General features: G+C 45.4%; 1 protein-coding gene across 1 annotated transcript in view; it reads left to right on the top strand.

Annotated features, from left to right (window-relative positions):
* The first annotated feature begins 1,012 nt into the window (after positions 1–1,012).
* OBSCN (obscurin, cytoskeletal calmodulin and titin-interacting RhoGEF) overlaps positions 1,013–14,649 on the top strand; it is a 224,709-nt gene continuing 211,072 nt past the window's right edge. The window contains exons 1-3 of the mRNA XM_056857144.1: positions 1,013–1,736; positions 1,860–2,147; positions 12,731–13,000. Of these exons, the coding sequence (XP_056713122.1) occupies positions 1,013–1,736; positions 1,860–2,147; positions 12,731–13,000 (1,282 nt within the window). The remainder of the gene's footprint in view (positions 1,737–1,859; positions 2,148–12,730; positions 13,001–14,649) is intronic.

The raw sequence follows: 14,649 nt of genomic DNA, 5'->3' as shown, positions 1-14,649 counted from the left end.
GTGGCTCAGTGGCAGAGCATCTGCTTGGCATGCAGAAGGTCCCAGGTTCAATCCCCGGGATCTCCAGTTAAAGGGACTAGGCAGGTAGATGATGTGAAAGACCCCCCTGCCTGAGACCCTGGAGAGCCACTGCCAGTCTGAGTAGACAATACTGACTTTGATGGACCAAGGGCCTGATTCAGTAGAAGGCAGCTTCATGTGTTCATGTGTGTTTGAAAAGAGGCCCTTGAATATTGCATTGATTTAAGAACATAATAACATAAGAAAGGCCCTGCTGGATCAGACCAAGGTCCATCAAGTCCAGCAGTCTGTACGCACAGTGGCCAGCCAGGTGCCTCCAGGAAGCCCACAAACAAGACGACTGCAGCAGTGTTATCCTGCCTTTAAGTTCTTTAAGACCTCTGCCTGAGACCCTGGAGAGCCGCTGCCAGTCTGAGTAGACAATACTGACCTTGATGGACTGCTGGTCCGATTCAGTACAAGGCAGTTTAATTTGATGGGAAGGTGTGCATTTTCAAAGATCAGTGCCATTTTTCTTCCATCAATCCCATTAAGCTTTGGTAATTGCTATAGCGCTCTAACATTATAACAATTACCATTTTTTAAAAAAGTGGGGCGGAGGGAATACCGGGGGAAATGGCAGCCGATACAGACAGAGAACTCCCATGTGCCAACCAGGTGTTTCTAGGAAGCCCACAAACAAGACAACTGCAGCAGCATTGTCCTGCCTGTGTTCCACCGCACCCAAAATAATAGGCATGCTCCTCTGATACTGGAGAGAACATGGATGCATCATGACTAGTATCCATTTTGACTAGTAGCCACGGACAGCCCTCTCCTCCATGAACATGTCTACTCCCCTCTTAAAGCCTTCCAAGTTGGCAGCCATCACCACATCCTGGGACAGGGAGTTCCACAGTTTACGTTGTGTGAACTTTGAGGTTTCCAAAAGTCTGATTGTGTCTCACAATGAAGTTCTTTACAGTTTCCTTTTTCTTCCTAGGATCTCAAGATGGATTACAGTTCCTACAGTGGAGTTCCGAGGTTCCTGACCAGGCCTAAGGCCTTCGTGGTATCCATGGGGAAAGATGCCACGCTGAGTTGCCAGATCATTGGAAACCCCATTCCACTGGTGAGCTGGGAGAAAGACAAACTTCCTATCCAGACAGGGGGAAGGTTTAAAATGGTGGAAGATGGCGACTTGTATCGCTTGACAATTTACGATCTCAGCCTGGAAGACAGCGGCCAGTATATCTGCCGGGCCAAGAACACCATTGGGGAAGCATTTGCTGCGGTCAGTATCAAAGTCGGGGAGCAAACCACCGTGACGGAGTCAGCCCCTTACTTCATCCAGAAGCCTACTTCAATCAGAGTGATCATGGGGGAGGATGCCATGTTCAAATGCATAGTTCAGGGCAGCCCTCCGCTTTTGGTCAACTGGGAAAAAGACGGGAGGCACCTGGGCGGCCGGGCGGAGTCTAACAGGATCCAGATTGACTCACAGGGGGAGAAAAACGCCCTCAAGATCCAAAGCACGCGGTTAGCGGACAGCGGGACGTACACCTGCCGGGCCGAGAACCCTCTCGGGGCCGCCAGCGCTGCGGCTGCATTGGTCGTGGATCCTGCGGATTCGTACAGCCCTGGCGGCACTCGGCACAATGTCGACATGGGCTACAGCAAGACTTCCCCGTTGCTGTCGCACTTGCAGAAAAGGCGGGAAGAGATCAGAAAGACGGACCTCACCACTACCGACTCGGTGATCTCCACAGCGTACTCCTCCATGGAAGGTCGGTCGAAAATCGGCTTGAACCTCTCCCTGGACTACGAGAGGGCCGCCAGCTTGACGGCCAAGAGCTTCCGGAGTGATGGTTCTTCCTACGGCGTGACCACGCGCAGCTTCACGGTGACTGAGGGGAAACATGCCAAGATGAGCTGCTACGTTACGGGAGAACCCAAGCCAGAGATTGTTTGGAAGAAGGATGGAGAAGTCATCCTTGAAGGGCGGAGACACATCATCTATGAGGATGAGCAGGAGAATTTTGTGCTGAAGATCCTCTTTTGCAAGCAGATAGATAATGGGCTCTATACTTGTACGGCTTCCAACCTGGCGGGGCAGACATACAGCTCTGTGCTGGTCACAGTAAAAGGTGAGTAGCCGTGGTTGAATTATTATGATTATTATCCTCACTGTGACATTGACTAAAGATGGTTCAGTTCTGTTTGGAGGAGTTAAAACTGCAGACTGGATTCAAAGCCAGATTCAGGGGTACAAAGGAAACCTCGTGCTCCTCCTCCTTTAATCTGAACAAGGTTGTCCAAGGACACTGTGTTTTACTGCAGAGTTTCTGGCAATTCCTAGAGCTACCCTTCATCACTTCCGGGAAGTTCTAGGAATTGCCAGGAACTTTATGATCAGAACTTCCTGTAAATAGGCAAATTAGGGTTGCCAGCTCCAGGTTGGGAAATACCTGGAGATGTTGGGGGTGGAGTCTGAGGAGAGCAGGGGTTGGGGTTGGGAGGGACTTCAATGCTATAGATTCCCATTGCCAAAGCAGCCATTTTCTCCAGGTGAACTGATCTCTATCAGCTGGAGATCAGTTGTAATAGCGGGAGGTCTCCAGCTAGTACCTGGAGGTTAGCAACCCGCTTCATGAGGCACCTTGAGGAGAATGGCTGGGCTGGGAGATGGGTGGGCCTGTCACGGGGTGGTCTACAAGAGGGATTTTTCTCCTCCCTTCCAAGTTGTGATTGTGAATGGCCTGCCTGTCGCCTTCTTCCAATGCCCTCTTTGGCTTGAAAGGGGACTCCGCCAGTCTTCAGGCACACGGCACAGCTCTCAATAGGGAAGCTTTAGCAATGAAGTCATCTTTTGTGGTTGATCCGCAGACACGTTAAAGCCTCCAGGCACACGCCACGCGATTTGGTCATTATCGGTCACGGCACGGCTGCTCCCCTGGGAGCTGCGAGGCACGTATGTGGGGCTCGACTCCAGCCTGTCCACGTCCATCAGGTGCTCCGGCAGGCAGTGACAGAAGGCTGGGAGGGCCGGACAGCTGTCCGCCAGCCCGGGTGACGTGAGCCGTGAGGCCTCTGTCGCCTTCCACGGTGACAGGTGTTCCCCCACAGCCTCAAACACAGCCTCAAAAGGCAGTACCTCTGGAAGCACCCGATCACCAGTGCACTCAGCAGAGAGCCTAGGCTGAAAGGTCTGTGAAGCTCATCTACAGGGTTGCCAACCTCCAGGTGGTATACAATACCAGAAAGGGAGTGATACCTGGAACACGCATCTACATAAAGTACCACTGATGACACTGAATATGATGGTTTATATAATTTCAAAAACGTGATTTCCAACAAATAACTCAAGTCATGCAACAAAACAATCTATACAAGTTGCAACAAAACAATCTATGCAAGTGTACAAGGTTTCGCGAATCTTATCCTTGTTTCGCTAATTTGCATTAGCTTCATCAGAAGTCTGTTGCTGCTGTACAGGAAAATCTTGACTTTCTGATTTTGCTCCTGTTGCTTTAAAACAGAATTTTCAACGAAAATTACACACATGAATACATTAATCCTTTAAAACTTAACATCAGCCCATACAGTTTTACCATAACACAATTTTAACTTGCCCAAGCACATTAATTATATTCATATCGGCAGACCGTGCTGTTTGTGCACAAGCCTCTGTTTGTCGGAAGTCACGTTTTTGAAATTATATAAACCATCATATTCAGCGTGTCAGTGGTACTTTATGTATATGTGTGTAACCTCCAGGTGGTGGCTGGAGATCTCCAGCTATTACAACTGATCTCCAGGCGACAGAGATCAGTTCACCTGGAGAAAATGTCCACTTTGGCAATTGGACTCTATGGCATTGAAGTCCCTCCCCTCTCCACTGCTTTTGAGGCTCCAAACTGGCACTGGGAACAGGAGAAGCTTGTGTCCAACTGGAAGTCCTCAGAAGCAGATGGAGACCTCAGTGTTGATTTCTCTCCCTTTCTGCTCTTTTTAACGGTCTTTGAGTGGTTTAACCATTTTTCAGGGCTGTTGGCCTGCTAGTTGATGCTATGGCCTGACGGGTTGCCAGGTCCCTCTTCTCCATCGGCAGGAGGTTTTTGGGGCAGAGCCTGAGGAGGGCAGGGTTTGGGGAAGGGAGGGACTTCAATGCCATAGAGTCCAATTGCCAATGCAGCCATTTTCTCCAGGGGAACTGATCTCTATCGGCTGAAGATCAGTTGTAATAGCGGGAGATCTCCAGCTACTACCAGGAGGTTGGCAACCCTACTATGGCCTGACAGGTTGCCAGATCCAGGTTAGGAAATACCTGGAGATTTTTTTTTGGGGGGGGGGAGCCTGAAGAGGGCAGGATTCAGGTAGGGGAGGGACTTCAGTGGGATATAATGCCATAGGGGTCCACCTTCCAAAGTGGCCGTTTTCTCCAGGTGAACTGATCTCTATCGCCAGGAGATAACTTGTAATCCCAGGAGATCTTCAGCCATTACCTGGAGGTTAAGCAACCAAAATAAACACCTCTGTACTACTACCACAGGTAAGGAACTAAGTATAGGAAAGGCTGATGATATTCAATCAATCAATCACAAGTTTACAAAAACAAGGTGTATTAAGTGCAGTGAATGACATACAACACACAAATCTATATACAATCCTATGTTAACAGTCCTAAAGGGTAGAAGTCTCAAAAGTTCCACTATGAGTAATCTTCATAGAAGAATGGCGAGGGAATTTGGTATAAACAGTCCCATACAGGTACAAGGTACAAATGAACTGCAACAAATCTTCATAGAAGAGAGCAAGGAGGACGATCGTTTCTGTTCTTCCTCAGCCCCGTTTAGTCAAAGCCAATTTGTATGCATTCAAAATTCTCATATTATTTCCTTTCTCCCATAGGGATGAAAAAAGCAGCTATGCCAAATAAATCTTGTAGTGTTCCCAAAGGGATACAAAGAGTTGCTCTTTGTATCCCTTTGGGAACACTACAAGATTTATTTGGCATAGCTGCTTTTTTATACCAAATTCCCTCGCCATTCTTCTATGAAGATTACTCATAGTGGAACGTTTGAGACTTCTACCCTTTAGGACTGTTAACATAGGATTGTATATAGATTTGTGTGTTGTATGTCATTCACTGCACTTAATACACCTTGTTTTTGTAAACTTGTGATTGATTGATTGATTGAATATCATCAGCCTTTCCTGTACTTATTACCTGGAGGTTGGCAGCCTTACCTGACAGATGGGTACTCCCAACCAACTGTTAAGCAGCTGGATGTGAAAAGCTCCGGGTAATTGTTTTCATGTCACTGGATTCACACCCACCACCCGCGTGCCCTTTTTACTCTTACCAAAAACAAGCAACCCTTCCCCCTCCCCACCGCTTAATGTGTGATGGGGCGGATCCTGGTTGAAATAAATACAGCCAGAACTAGCTGGGCCTTCAGATACCACAAAACTGTATATTTTTTCCAGAGGTCAGCTGTAATTTAATATATACACAAATCCAAAACAGGAAACCTTGTGCACAGGCAGTAAAATAACACTCACTGCCAAATACAATGAAACAGAATGCCAAACGTGTTCTAGCACAAAGCGTTCACCAGTGACTTATGGCCATAGTTAGCACGATCATCTCTAACTCCCACCCTAAAAGACATAGCAAATCACAAGAACCAGCAAGATGACCACATTGATTTCTTGGAGTGAATTAAATGCTCCTTATATAAAACCAGTCTTCAAATATTTCCATAGCTGGGTATCTCTTAGGGTTGCCAACCTCCAGGCGGTGGCTGGAGATCTCCTGCTATTACAACAAATCTCCAGCCAATAGAGGTCAGTTCTCCTGGAGAAAATAGCCGCTTTGGTAGTTGGACTCTATAGCATTGAAGTCCCTCCCCTCTCCTAACCCTGCCCTCCTCAGGCCTCACCCCCCAAATATCCAGGTAATTCCAAACCTGGAGCTGGCAACCCTAGTATCTTTGGATTGGTCCAAATAATGACATCAATATATGTGTGTGAGTGTCTTGCTGTGCTATTATCAAATAGTTATCTTGCTGGTTCTTGTGATTTGTTATGTCTTTTACGGTGTAAGGTAGATATGATTGTTCTAATTATGACTATAATTATGGTTATAAGCCACTGATGAAGGGTTTGTGCCAAAATGTGTTTGATATTCTTTTTGTATTTGGCAGTGTCTGTTATTTTACTGAATGTGCACAATTGTTTCCTGTTTTGGATTATCTATATTAAATTACTGGTGTTTTGGTTAGCAGAACAGCCATGAACTAGATGTTCTGTATAAGGGATAGGGTTGTCAGCTCCAGTTTGGGAAATACCTGGATATTTTGGGGGTGGAGCCTGAGGAGGGTGGTGTTTGGGGAGGGGAGAGATTTCAATGGGGTATAATACCATAGAGCCCACCTTCCAAAGCAGCCATTTTCTCCAGGTGAACTGATCTCTGTCGCTTGGGGATCAGTTGTAATAGCGGGAGATCTCCAGTTACCACCTGGAGGTTGGCAACCCTAATAAGGCAGTCACTAATCCTGGGGGGGAGGTTGAGCTGGCAAACGGAGATCGTTCACCTGCAACCCAAAAGCACGTGATGTTAGTTCTAAACATGTAGGGTTGCCAACTGGAGATTTCCTGCTATTACAATTTATCTCCAGCTGATAGAGATGAGTTCCCCTGGAGAAAATGGCCGCTTTGGCAATTAGACTCTATGGCATTGAGTTCCCACCCCTCTCCAAACCCCGCCCTCCTCAGGCTCCACCCCAAAGACCTCCCGCCGGAGGTGAAGAGGGACCTGGCAACTAGGGTTGCCAACCTCCAGGTACTGTACAAATAACTCACTCTACTGTAAGTAGTGTTGATACAAATAAAACAGTAGTAGGCAAAAGTAATAAAGCAACAGGCAAAAGAGAGCAAGCAGCACAAACAGCAAAGCTGTCACTGTATTGCAACAAACATAAATAGGCAAACCAAGCTAGGCAACCGAGGTTACAAAGCGAAGAAGTAGCAAAGGCGATAAGAATCAGCTAAGTGCTGATAATAGGTGCAAAAAAGTTCATGTAAGGCGTGGAGTGATTTTCTAGTCAAATTCAATGTATCTTCAGGCGACGGAGATGCAGATGGTAACGCAGCTCCGGACGTATTCCAGCGTTTTCTCTACAAAAGTAGCTTCATCAGCCACAAAGGCTTAATCTTACTATTCCTAGGATTAATTTGGAGCTCCCTAACGGAGCGTGACGCCTGAATTCTCAAGATAGCAGCCCGTTAGGGAGCTCCAAATTAATCCTAGGAATAGTAAGATTAAGCCTTTGTGGCTGATGAAGCTACTTTTGTAGCGAAAACGCTGGAATACGTCCGGAGCTGCGTTACCATCTGCATCTCCGTCGCCTGAAGATACATTAAAATTGACTAGAAAATCACTCCACGCCTTACATGAACTTTTTTGCACCTATTATCAGCACTTAGCTGATTCTTATCGCCTTTGCTACTTCTTCGCTTTGTAACCTCGGTTGCCTAGCTTGGTTTGCCTATTTATGTTTGTTGCAATACAGTGACAGCTTTGCTGTTTGTGCTGCTTGCTATCTTTTGCCTATTGCTTTATTACTTTTGCCTACTACTGTTTTATTTGTATCAACCTCCAGGTACTAGCTGGAGATCTCCCACTATTACAACTGATCTCCAGCCGATAGAGATCAGTTCCCCGGGAGAAAATGGCCGCTTTGGCAATTAGACTCTATGGCATTGAATTCCCACCCCTCCCCAAACCCCGCCCTCCTCAGGCTCCAAAAACCTCCCGCCGGTCGGGAAGAGGGACCTGGCAACCCCATACGCCAGTGATCCCCAGCCTTATTTAACCAATGAGCATTTTTGGATATTTGCATGGTTCCCATTTGCCCACCTATGGCAGGAGACCTCCAGGCAATCACAGCCGATGCTTAGCTGATTGACAGGTGGAAACTGGGGGCAAGGGAAGGGGGGGCGATTTTCCTGAAAAGTTTAGAAAACAAACAAAACCTTGTATAGTTACTGGAAGTTCTGACCATAGATTTCCTGGCGATTCCTAGAGCTACTGGTGACATGGGTAGCTCTAGGAATTGCCAGGATCTCTATGGTCAAAACTTATTTTTTTTCATTAATTTTTCAACTGAGAAGTTGCCCCCCACAGCCTTCCCGCTGGTTGCCAGGCATTTGAGTGATGCCACAGAATGGCTGCCTTGTATGGCTTCCAATTGACAAGTTTTCCACTGACACGACTGCGTTTTCTTCTTTCTGGCCAAGTGAGGTTTTCCCCATAACTGAAGAAATAGGGAAGAGGCTGGTTTTTACATGTTTAGGGTAAAATGAATTTTCTGGGTTGTCTCTTTAAGATCTTGGCAGCCCTACATTTACAGCCGGTTTTAACTTTCATTTTCAGTGCAGGCCTTTCTGAGCCTCAAAAGCAGCTTCAGTATAAACAGCAGCTGTCTTTGGCTGTCTCAATTGCTGACTCTGTCCATCGAGATTTTTTCCCCACCCTTAGACCTCTCAGTCCTTTCTCTTGGATGGCTTCCATCACTTGACCCCACAGTGCTCTTGGCCCTGGGTGAGTGGGTCCACCTCTTGCCATATTTGTGTCTTCCAGGAGATCACATCTCTACCAGGGTTGCCAGCTCTGGGTTGGGGAACTCCTGGAGATTTGAGGGGTGCAGCCTGGGGAAGGTGGGGTTTAGGGAGGGACCTCAACAGGGTATGATGCCATAGAGTTCACCCTCCAAAGCAGCCATTTTTTCCAGGGAAACTGGTATCTGTAGTTTAGAGGTCAGATGAAATTCTAGGAGATCACCGGGCCCCACCTGAAGGCTGGCAACCCTACTGCAGAGATCAGTTCCCCTGGAGAAAATGGCCGCTTTGGAGGGTGGCATTATGCCCCACTGAGGTCCGTCTCTTCCCCAACCGCCACCCCCAAATCTCCAGAAATTGCCCAGCTTGCAGTTGGCAACCCTAGGGGAGTGACCTAAAGTGCTCTATATTCCTCCCCCTGTTCCATTCAAGACGTTTTAGATTTTATTGCAAAGTGTTAAGCAGCGAATGGGGACCAAGGAACACCAAAAGGCATTTGGGAGACTGCTGGCCTATACAGTTCTTTCTCTTAACAAAACCATTGTTGCCTTCGACAATATTTCCATTGTTACCAACATTAGATATAGGGTTGCCAGGTCCCTCTTCACCACCGGTGGGCAGTTTTTGGGGCGGAGCCTGAGGAGGGTGGGGTTTGGGAAGGGGAGGGACTTCAATGCCATAGAGTCCAATTGCCGAGGCGGCCATTTTTTCCAGTAGAACTGATCTCTATCACCTGGAGATAGGGTTGCCAGGTCCCTCTTCGCTACTGGCGGGAGGTTTTTGGGGTGGAGCCTGAGGAGGGCGGGGTTTGGAGAGGGGAGGGACTTCAATGCCATAGAGTCCAATTGCCGAGGCGGGCATTTTCTCCAGGGGAACTGATCTCTACTGGCTGGAGGTCAGTTGCAATGGCAGGAGATCTCCAGCTACTACCTGGAGGTTGGCAAACCCTACTTAGATACATGACCGCTTTTCAAAAAGCTCACTAGAAGTAGGGGTATTAGGAAAACTGAAATGGGGCTTCAGTAGGAAATACTGGGTGTATTTTTGTTGGCAACTACGTTTGTTTGTTGGTTAGTGAGAAAATAACAGACCTTCCATTTGAGGTATATTTGTGCAGCTGTTACCAAATGCAGGATAGTACTGAAACGACTGGCACAGCCCGTGTGGTTATTTTAGCCCAATGACAATGCAAAACTCATTTCAGAAACAGTGGCCGTGTCACTGGTTTCTCATTGCCTGGTTTAGCATTCTGGAAGACGAGCTGGAAAAGTCAGTGCTGTGTTTTTCTGTCAGGTTTAAATGCTGAACAGATTTTTGAAAAGCATCCTAAAATTGAAGCTGGTTTAAAAATCTTTAAAATATGATGCCTCTCCTTAAAAAAAAAAAAAAAAAAGCCCAAAGCAATTTGGTGCGACGTCATGGTAAATAGTTACTGGGGAAATAAAAGTTAGACTGGTTTAAATGAATATGGAAGGTAAAACAAGAGTTCCATGGACTTTATGACTAGCAATTTCATTGGCAGGCAGGCCTTAAGAAGAATAGCTAAGGTAGTGTACTCTTAGTGGTAGCTTATTACACAGGAGTCAGGTAGCACTTTATAAACTATATATCTATATCTACCTCTCTGTACCTCTATCTATCTATCATCTATCATCTATCAATCTGTTGCCGAGCTTCAGGTACTGGAAGAAAAACCATAAACAAAGAAACCTATGCTGTAATGAATATTGTCAATTAGAAGAAAACAGCACGAAGGCTCATATTTGAACAGTCTATTATTAAATCAATATAAATTCTAGCCAATACAATATAACATACATATATAACATACAAATTATAACAGAAATACCACACAAATACCAACAAGTTTATAGTATACTCAATGTCCGTCCAAAGTTGTAGAAATCCAAGGATATTCATACACAGTCCATACATATATAGTCCCTTTTTTAAAGTTTCTTCAATTTCCTTCAGAAGCTGGAAAGCCTAGTCAACAGACTGATAATACCACAGGAAACGTGTCCACCGGTTTAAGTTCAACGTTTTCGCCAAAAATAAAACTTCATCAGCCTTATTTAGGTGAATGTGGTTTGATCAAGAACAGCTCACAAAATAAGCCAGCCATTTCTTACACCCCCTTTGATCACCTGAGCCTGGTTCCATAGCACCTTCAAGTTGGTGGGTAATTGACAACCTCCAGGTACTAGCTGGAGATCTCCCGCAATTACAACTGATTTCCAGCCGATAGAGATCAGTTCCCCTGGAGAAAATAGCTGCTTTGGCCATTGGACTCTATGGCACTGAAGTCCCTACCCTCCCCAAACCCCACCTTCCTCAGGCTCCGCCCCAGAAACCTCCCGCTGGTGGCAAAGAAAGACATCTATCTATCCATCTATCTATCTATCCATCTATCTATCTATCCATCTATCTATCCATCTATCTATCCATCTATCTATCCATCTATCTATCCATCCATCCATCTATCCATCCTTCCTTCCTTCCTTTCCTTCCTTTCCTTCTTTCCTTCCTTCTTTCCTTCCTTTCCTTCCTTTCCTTCCTTTCCTTCCTTCCTTCCTTCTTTCCTTCTTTCCTTCTTTCCTTCTTTCCTTCTTTCCTTCTTTCCTTCTTTCCTTCTTTCCTTCCTTCCTTCCTTCCTTCCCCCCCAGGAGATTTCATGAATCAGAGCTCACATCCTTAGATGTATATAAGTGCATCTCCTTGACACTTCTTCTCCCCAAATTTCATTCTCCTCCTGAATGTTTCACAGGCCAGAAATAAGTTCTGTCCACCGTCCTCCGAGAGGCTAGCCAGGGAGTGCAAAGGTTATAAATCATTGCCAGCAGCATGACTGGGTCCACCTGTTTGAAATAACAGGCGGTGCTTCCAGCATGACAAACAACTTTCCCCTTGCTCCCTTCTGTGTTTGGAATACTTTGAATGTTTTAAACAATCGGTTACTTTAGAGATGATACGCACAGCATTCCAGATGAAGGGCTGATCTGTGTGTTTAAAAGCACATGGTACAAGCATTCCTCCCGAGACTGCACCACTTCAGTTTACTGGCCGGAGATCATACATTTAGATGCTTCCCCACCCTAAAAGTTTCATTTTATGCAACTCACCCCAACATAATTCCAAAGCGACTAATCTAATAATACAAGTAACAACTTTAAAAGAGTGTCAGTTTACAATAAAAACAAAAACAATGAATTCCCACCATATCTTGGAAAACTCTCTCTAGGTCTCTCTTCGCCACTGGTGGGAGGTTTTTGGGGTGGAGCCTGAGGAGGGCTGGGTTTGGGGAGGGGAGGGACTTCAGTGCCATCGTGTCCAATTCCCAAAGTAGCCATTTTCTCCAGGTGAACTGACCTCTATCAGCTGGAGATCAGTTGAGATAGCGGGAGATCTCCAGCCACCTCCTGGAGGTTGGCAACCCTATTCATCTGGCAACTGCCAGAATGTGAAAATGCAGTCTTGGCAGGGGAAAACTAGACAGTTGGCAATCCTGCTCACAATGGATCTGCTTGCACCTATATAGAATACTCGAACTAAATAGAATATTCGCAACTCAAAGCACATTCAGTAATGTTATCTGAGCATTTGAGTAGATGATTTTGGATGGGAATAGAAGGGGAGAATTGGCATTTTGTTCCATTCCTTAAAGCCTAAAGGAAGGGCTGAAACTTATAGAACTCTAGTTGGTTTTTTAACCCCGCTTTTCTCTACCTTTGAGGAGTCTCAAAGCGACTTACAATCGCCTTCCCTTCCTCTCCCCACAACAAAAAGCTTGTGAGGTAGGTGGGGCCGAGAGAGTTCGGAGAGAACTGTGACTGGCCCAAGGTCACCCAGCAGGCCTCATGAGGAGGAGTGGGGAATCAAACCCAGTTCCCCAGCTTAGAATCAACCACTCTTAACCACTACACCACGCTGTGTGCAATTGTTGTCTATATGCTTTAAGTTCAGGTATTGATAAAGTTGTAAGGTCCTCCATCGATTAATTTATAGGAGGTGGGCATTTATTCTGGCACTGTTTAGAGCTAACCTTACCCAGTTCTCATTTTGTTTTGTGCTCTAAGAGCTGATGTTTCTCTGTCTTGTTCCAAAGAACCCAAAATACCTTTCAAGGCCAAGCTGAGAGATTTGGAAGTTCGGGAAAAGGAATCGGCTACTTTCCAATGTGAGGTCCCTGTTCCCAGCACAGAAACCTCCTGGTTCAAAGAAGAGACCAAACTCCAGCAGAGTAAAAAGTATGACATTGAAGAAGAAGGGATTTATCGGAAGCTTACGGTTCAGAATGTTACCATGGATGACGATGCGGTCTACATCTGTGAAATGAAAGAAGGGAGCCGAACCATTGCTGAGCTGACTGTCCAAGGTAAGTGGGAACGGGGTTTGTGCCCCCCTTTGCTTACAAAGTTTTGAATTAAAACGTCTCTCTGACAGTGTTTGGGGTCCCAGCCAGAATTGGCCGTGGGAGCAGCTAGGGACGTGAAAGATGCCAAGGGTCAGATCCTTCTGGCTAGGGATGTCTAACCAAACGGCACTAGTGCCAAACGCATAACTAGAATTAACAGAAATATATTGTTGGCTGAAACGGCACGTCATTAGATATTGTGCTTATCATAAACATTCACCTCCTTGGTTTTCCTGACTTAATGGCATTTACATATGGATGATAAGCAATGAAAAGTGCAGTGATCCCTTTCTACAATTTAAGAACAATGCATATGACATCCAATCAACAAAACAAAAAGATTTGGATTACCAAATTAGAAGCCAATGCAGACAAAAATTTTTTTTAAGGGATGGCATATCGTAAAAAAACCTCCTGCCAGTGGAGAAGAGGGACCTGGCAACCCTATCTGGCAGCAAATTTATGACAAACAAATAAATAAATGTCTTTGAGATCTTTGTGAGGAACCATTCTGGTCTGTTGTGAAACTATACCTATTGGGGTTATTCTATTTCTTCTCTTATGATTGTATAGCTGATGAAGCCCATAGCGAAACGTGGTCAATGATCTAGACGACACGTCCTCTATTGATTGAGCTATGATTTTGATGTTTATTCCCAAGCCTTCTGTCTACTTTTTCCTGTAAAAGAAAAATACAAGACTTTGAAGAACAAAAAAACTTTCAAGACCTTTGGTCAAAAGTGAATACTTACCTTTGAATTTGATACATTGTATCAGTTGTTCTGATGATTGCTTGAATTGTCTAGGCTGGGAATTCTTTGTATATATATTTGTGCATTTTGTTCTATTTGTACTTTTGCATATTTCACATTTTTTCACATAGTCACTTTATTATATATTTATATCATATTGTTTTTTGCGTGCTGTTCTTGGTTGCTCTACCTACTATACAGCACGGAGCCTCTTCTTTTCTAAGTACCTGGAGGTTGGCAGCCCTACAAATAGGGCACTGAATTAATTGGTTGAATGTATTAAAATATTATATCCCACAGGGACTCAAGGCAGCTGAATGATGAATGGGAATGTGTGAATTTGTTTTTACTCAGGTGGAAACCTTTCCCCTTTTAAGTAGCAGAATGGGCTTGATGATATACCTACCTCTACAGAAACTATTCGAAGACCAAGTGACACTAACTTATTCAAAGACCGAGATACACAATGGCTGAATTAGCTGTTGTTCCAGTGTTTCCTGTCATACTTCCTGAAAGTTAGATCAGTTTCTCAGTGGAATAGGCTTCCTCAGGAGGTGGTGGGCTCTTCTTTGGAAGTTTTTAATCAGAGAAGAGATGGCCATCTGTCAACAATGCTGATTCTGTGAACTTAGGCAGATCATGAGAGGGAGGGCAGGAAGGGTTGCGCCAGTGTTTGGCTTTCGTGGCCCTTTCTTACATGCCCAGGATAGTGCCAATCACCACTTTGGGGTCAGGAAGCAATTTTCCTCCAGGCCACATTGGCCAGGGTTCCTGGAGGGTTTTTTCTCCCAGCTTTTGGGCATGGAGTAGGGGTCACTGGGGGTGTGGGGGGAGATAGTTGTGAATTCCCTGCACTGT

This window comes from Euleptes europaea, chromosome 11 (assembly GCF_029931775.1).
Source record: "Euleptes europaea isolate rEulEur1 chromosome 11, rEulEur1.hap1, whole genome shotgun sequence".
Classification (NCBI taxonomy): domain Eukaryota; kingdom Metazoa; phylum Chordata; class Lepidosauria; order Squamata; family Sphaerodactylidae; genus Euleptes; species Euleptes europaea.
Note: the sequence above shows the minus strand (reverse complement) of the source record. Positions and strands in the feature narration are given on the sequence as shown.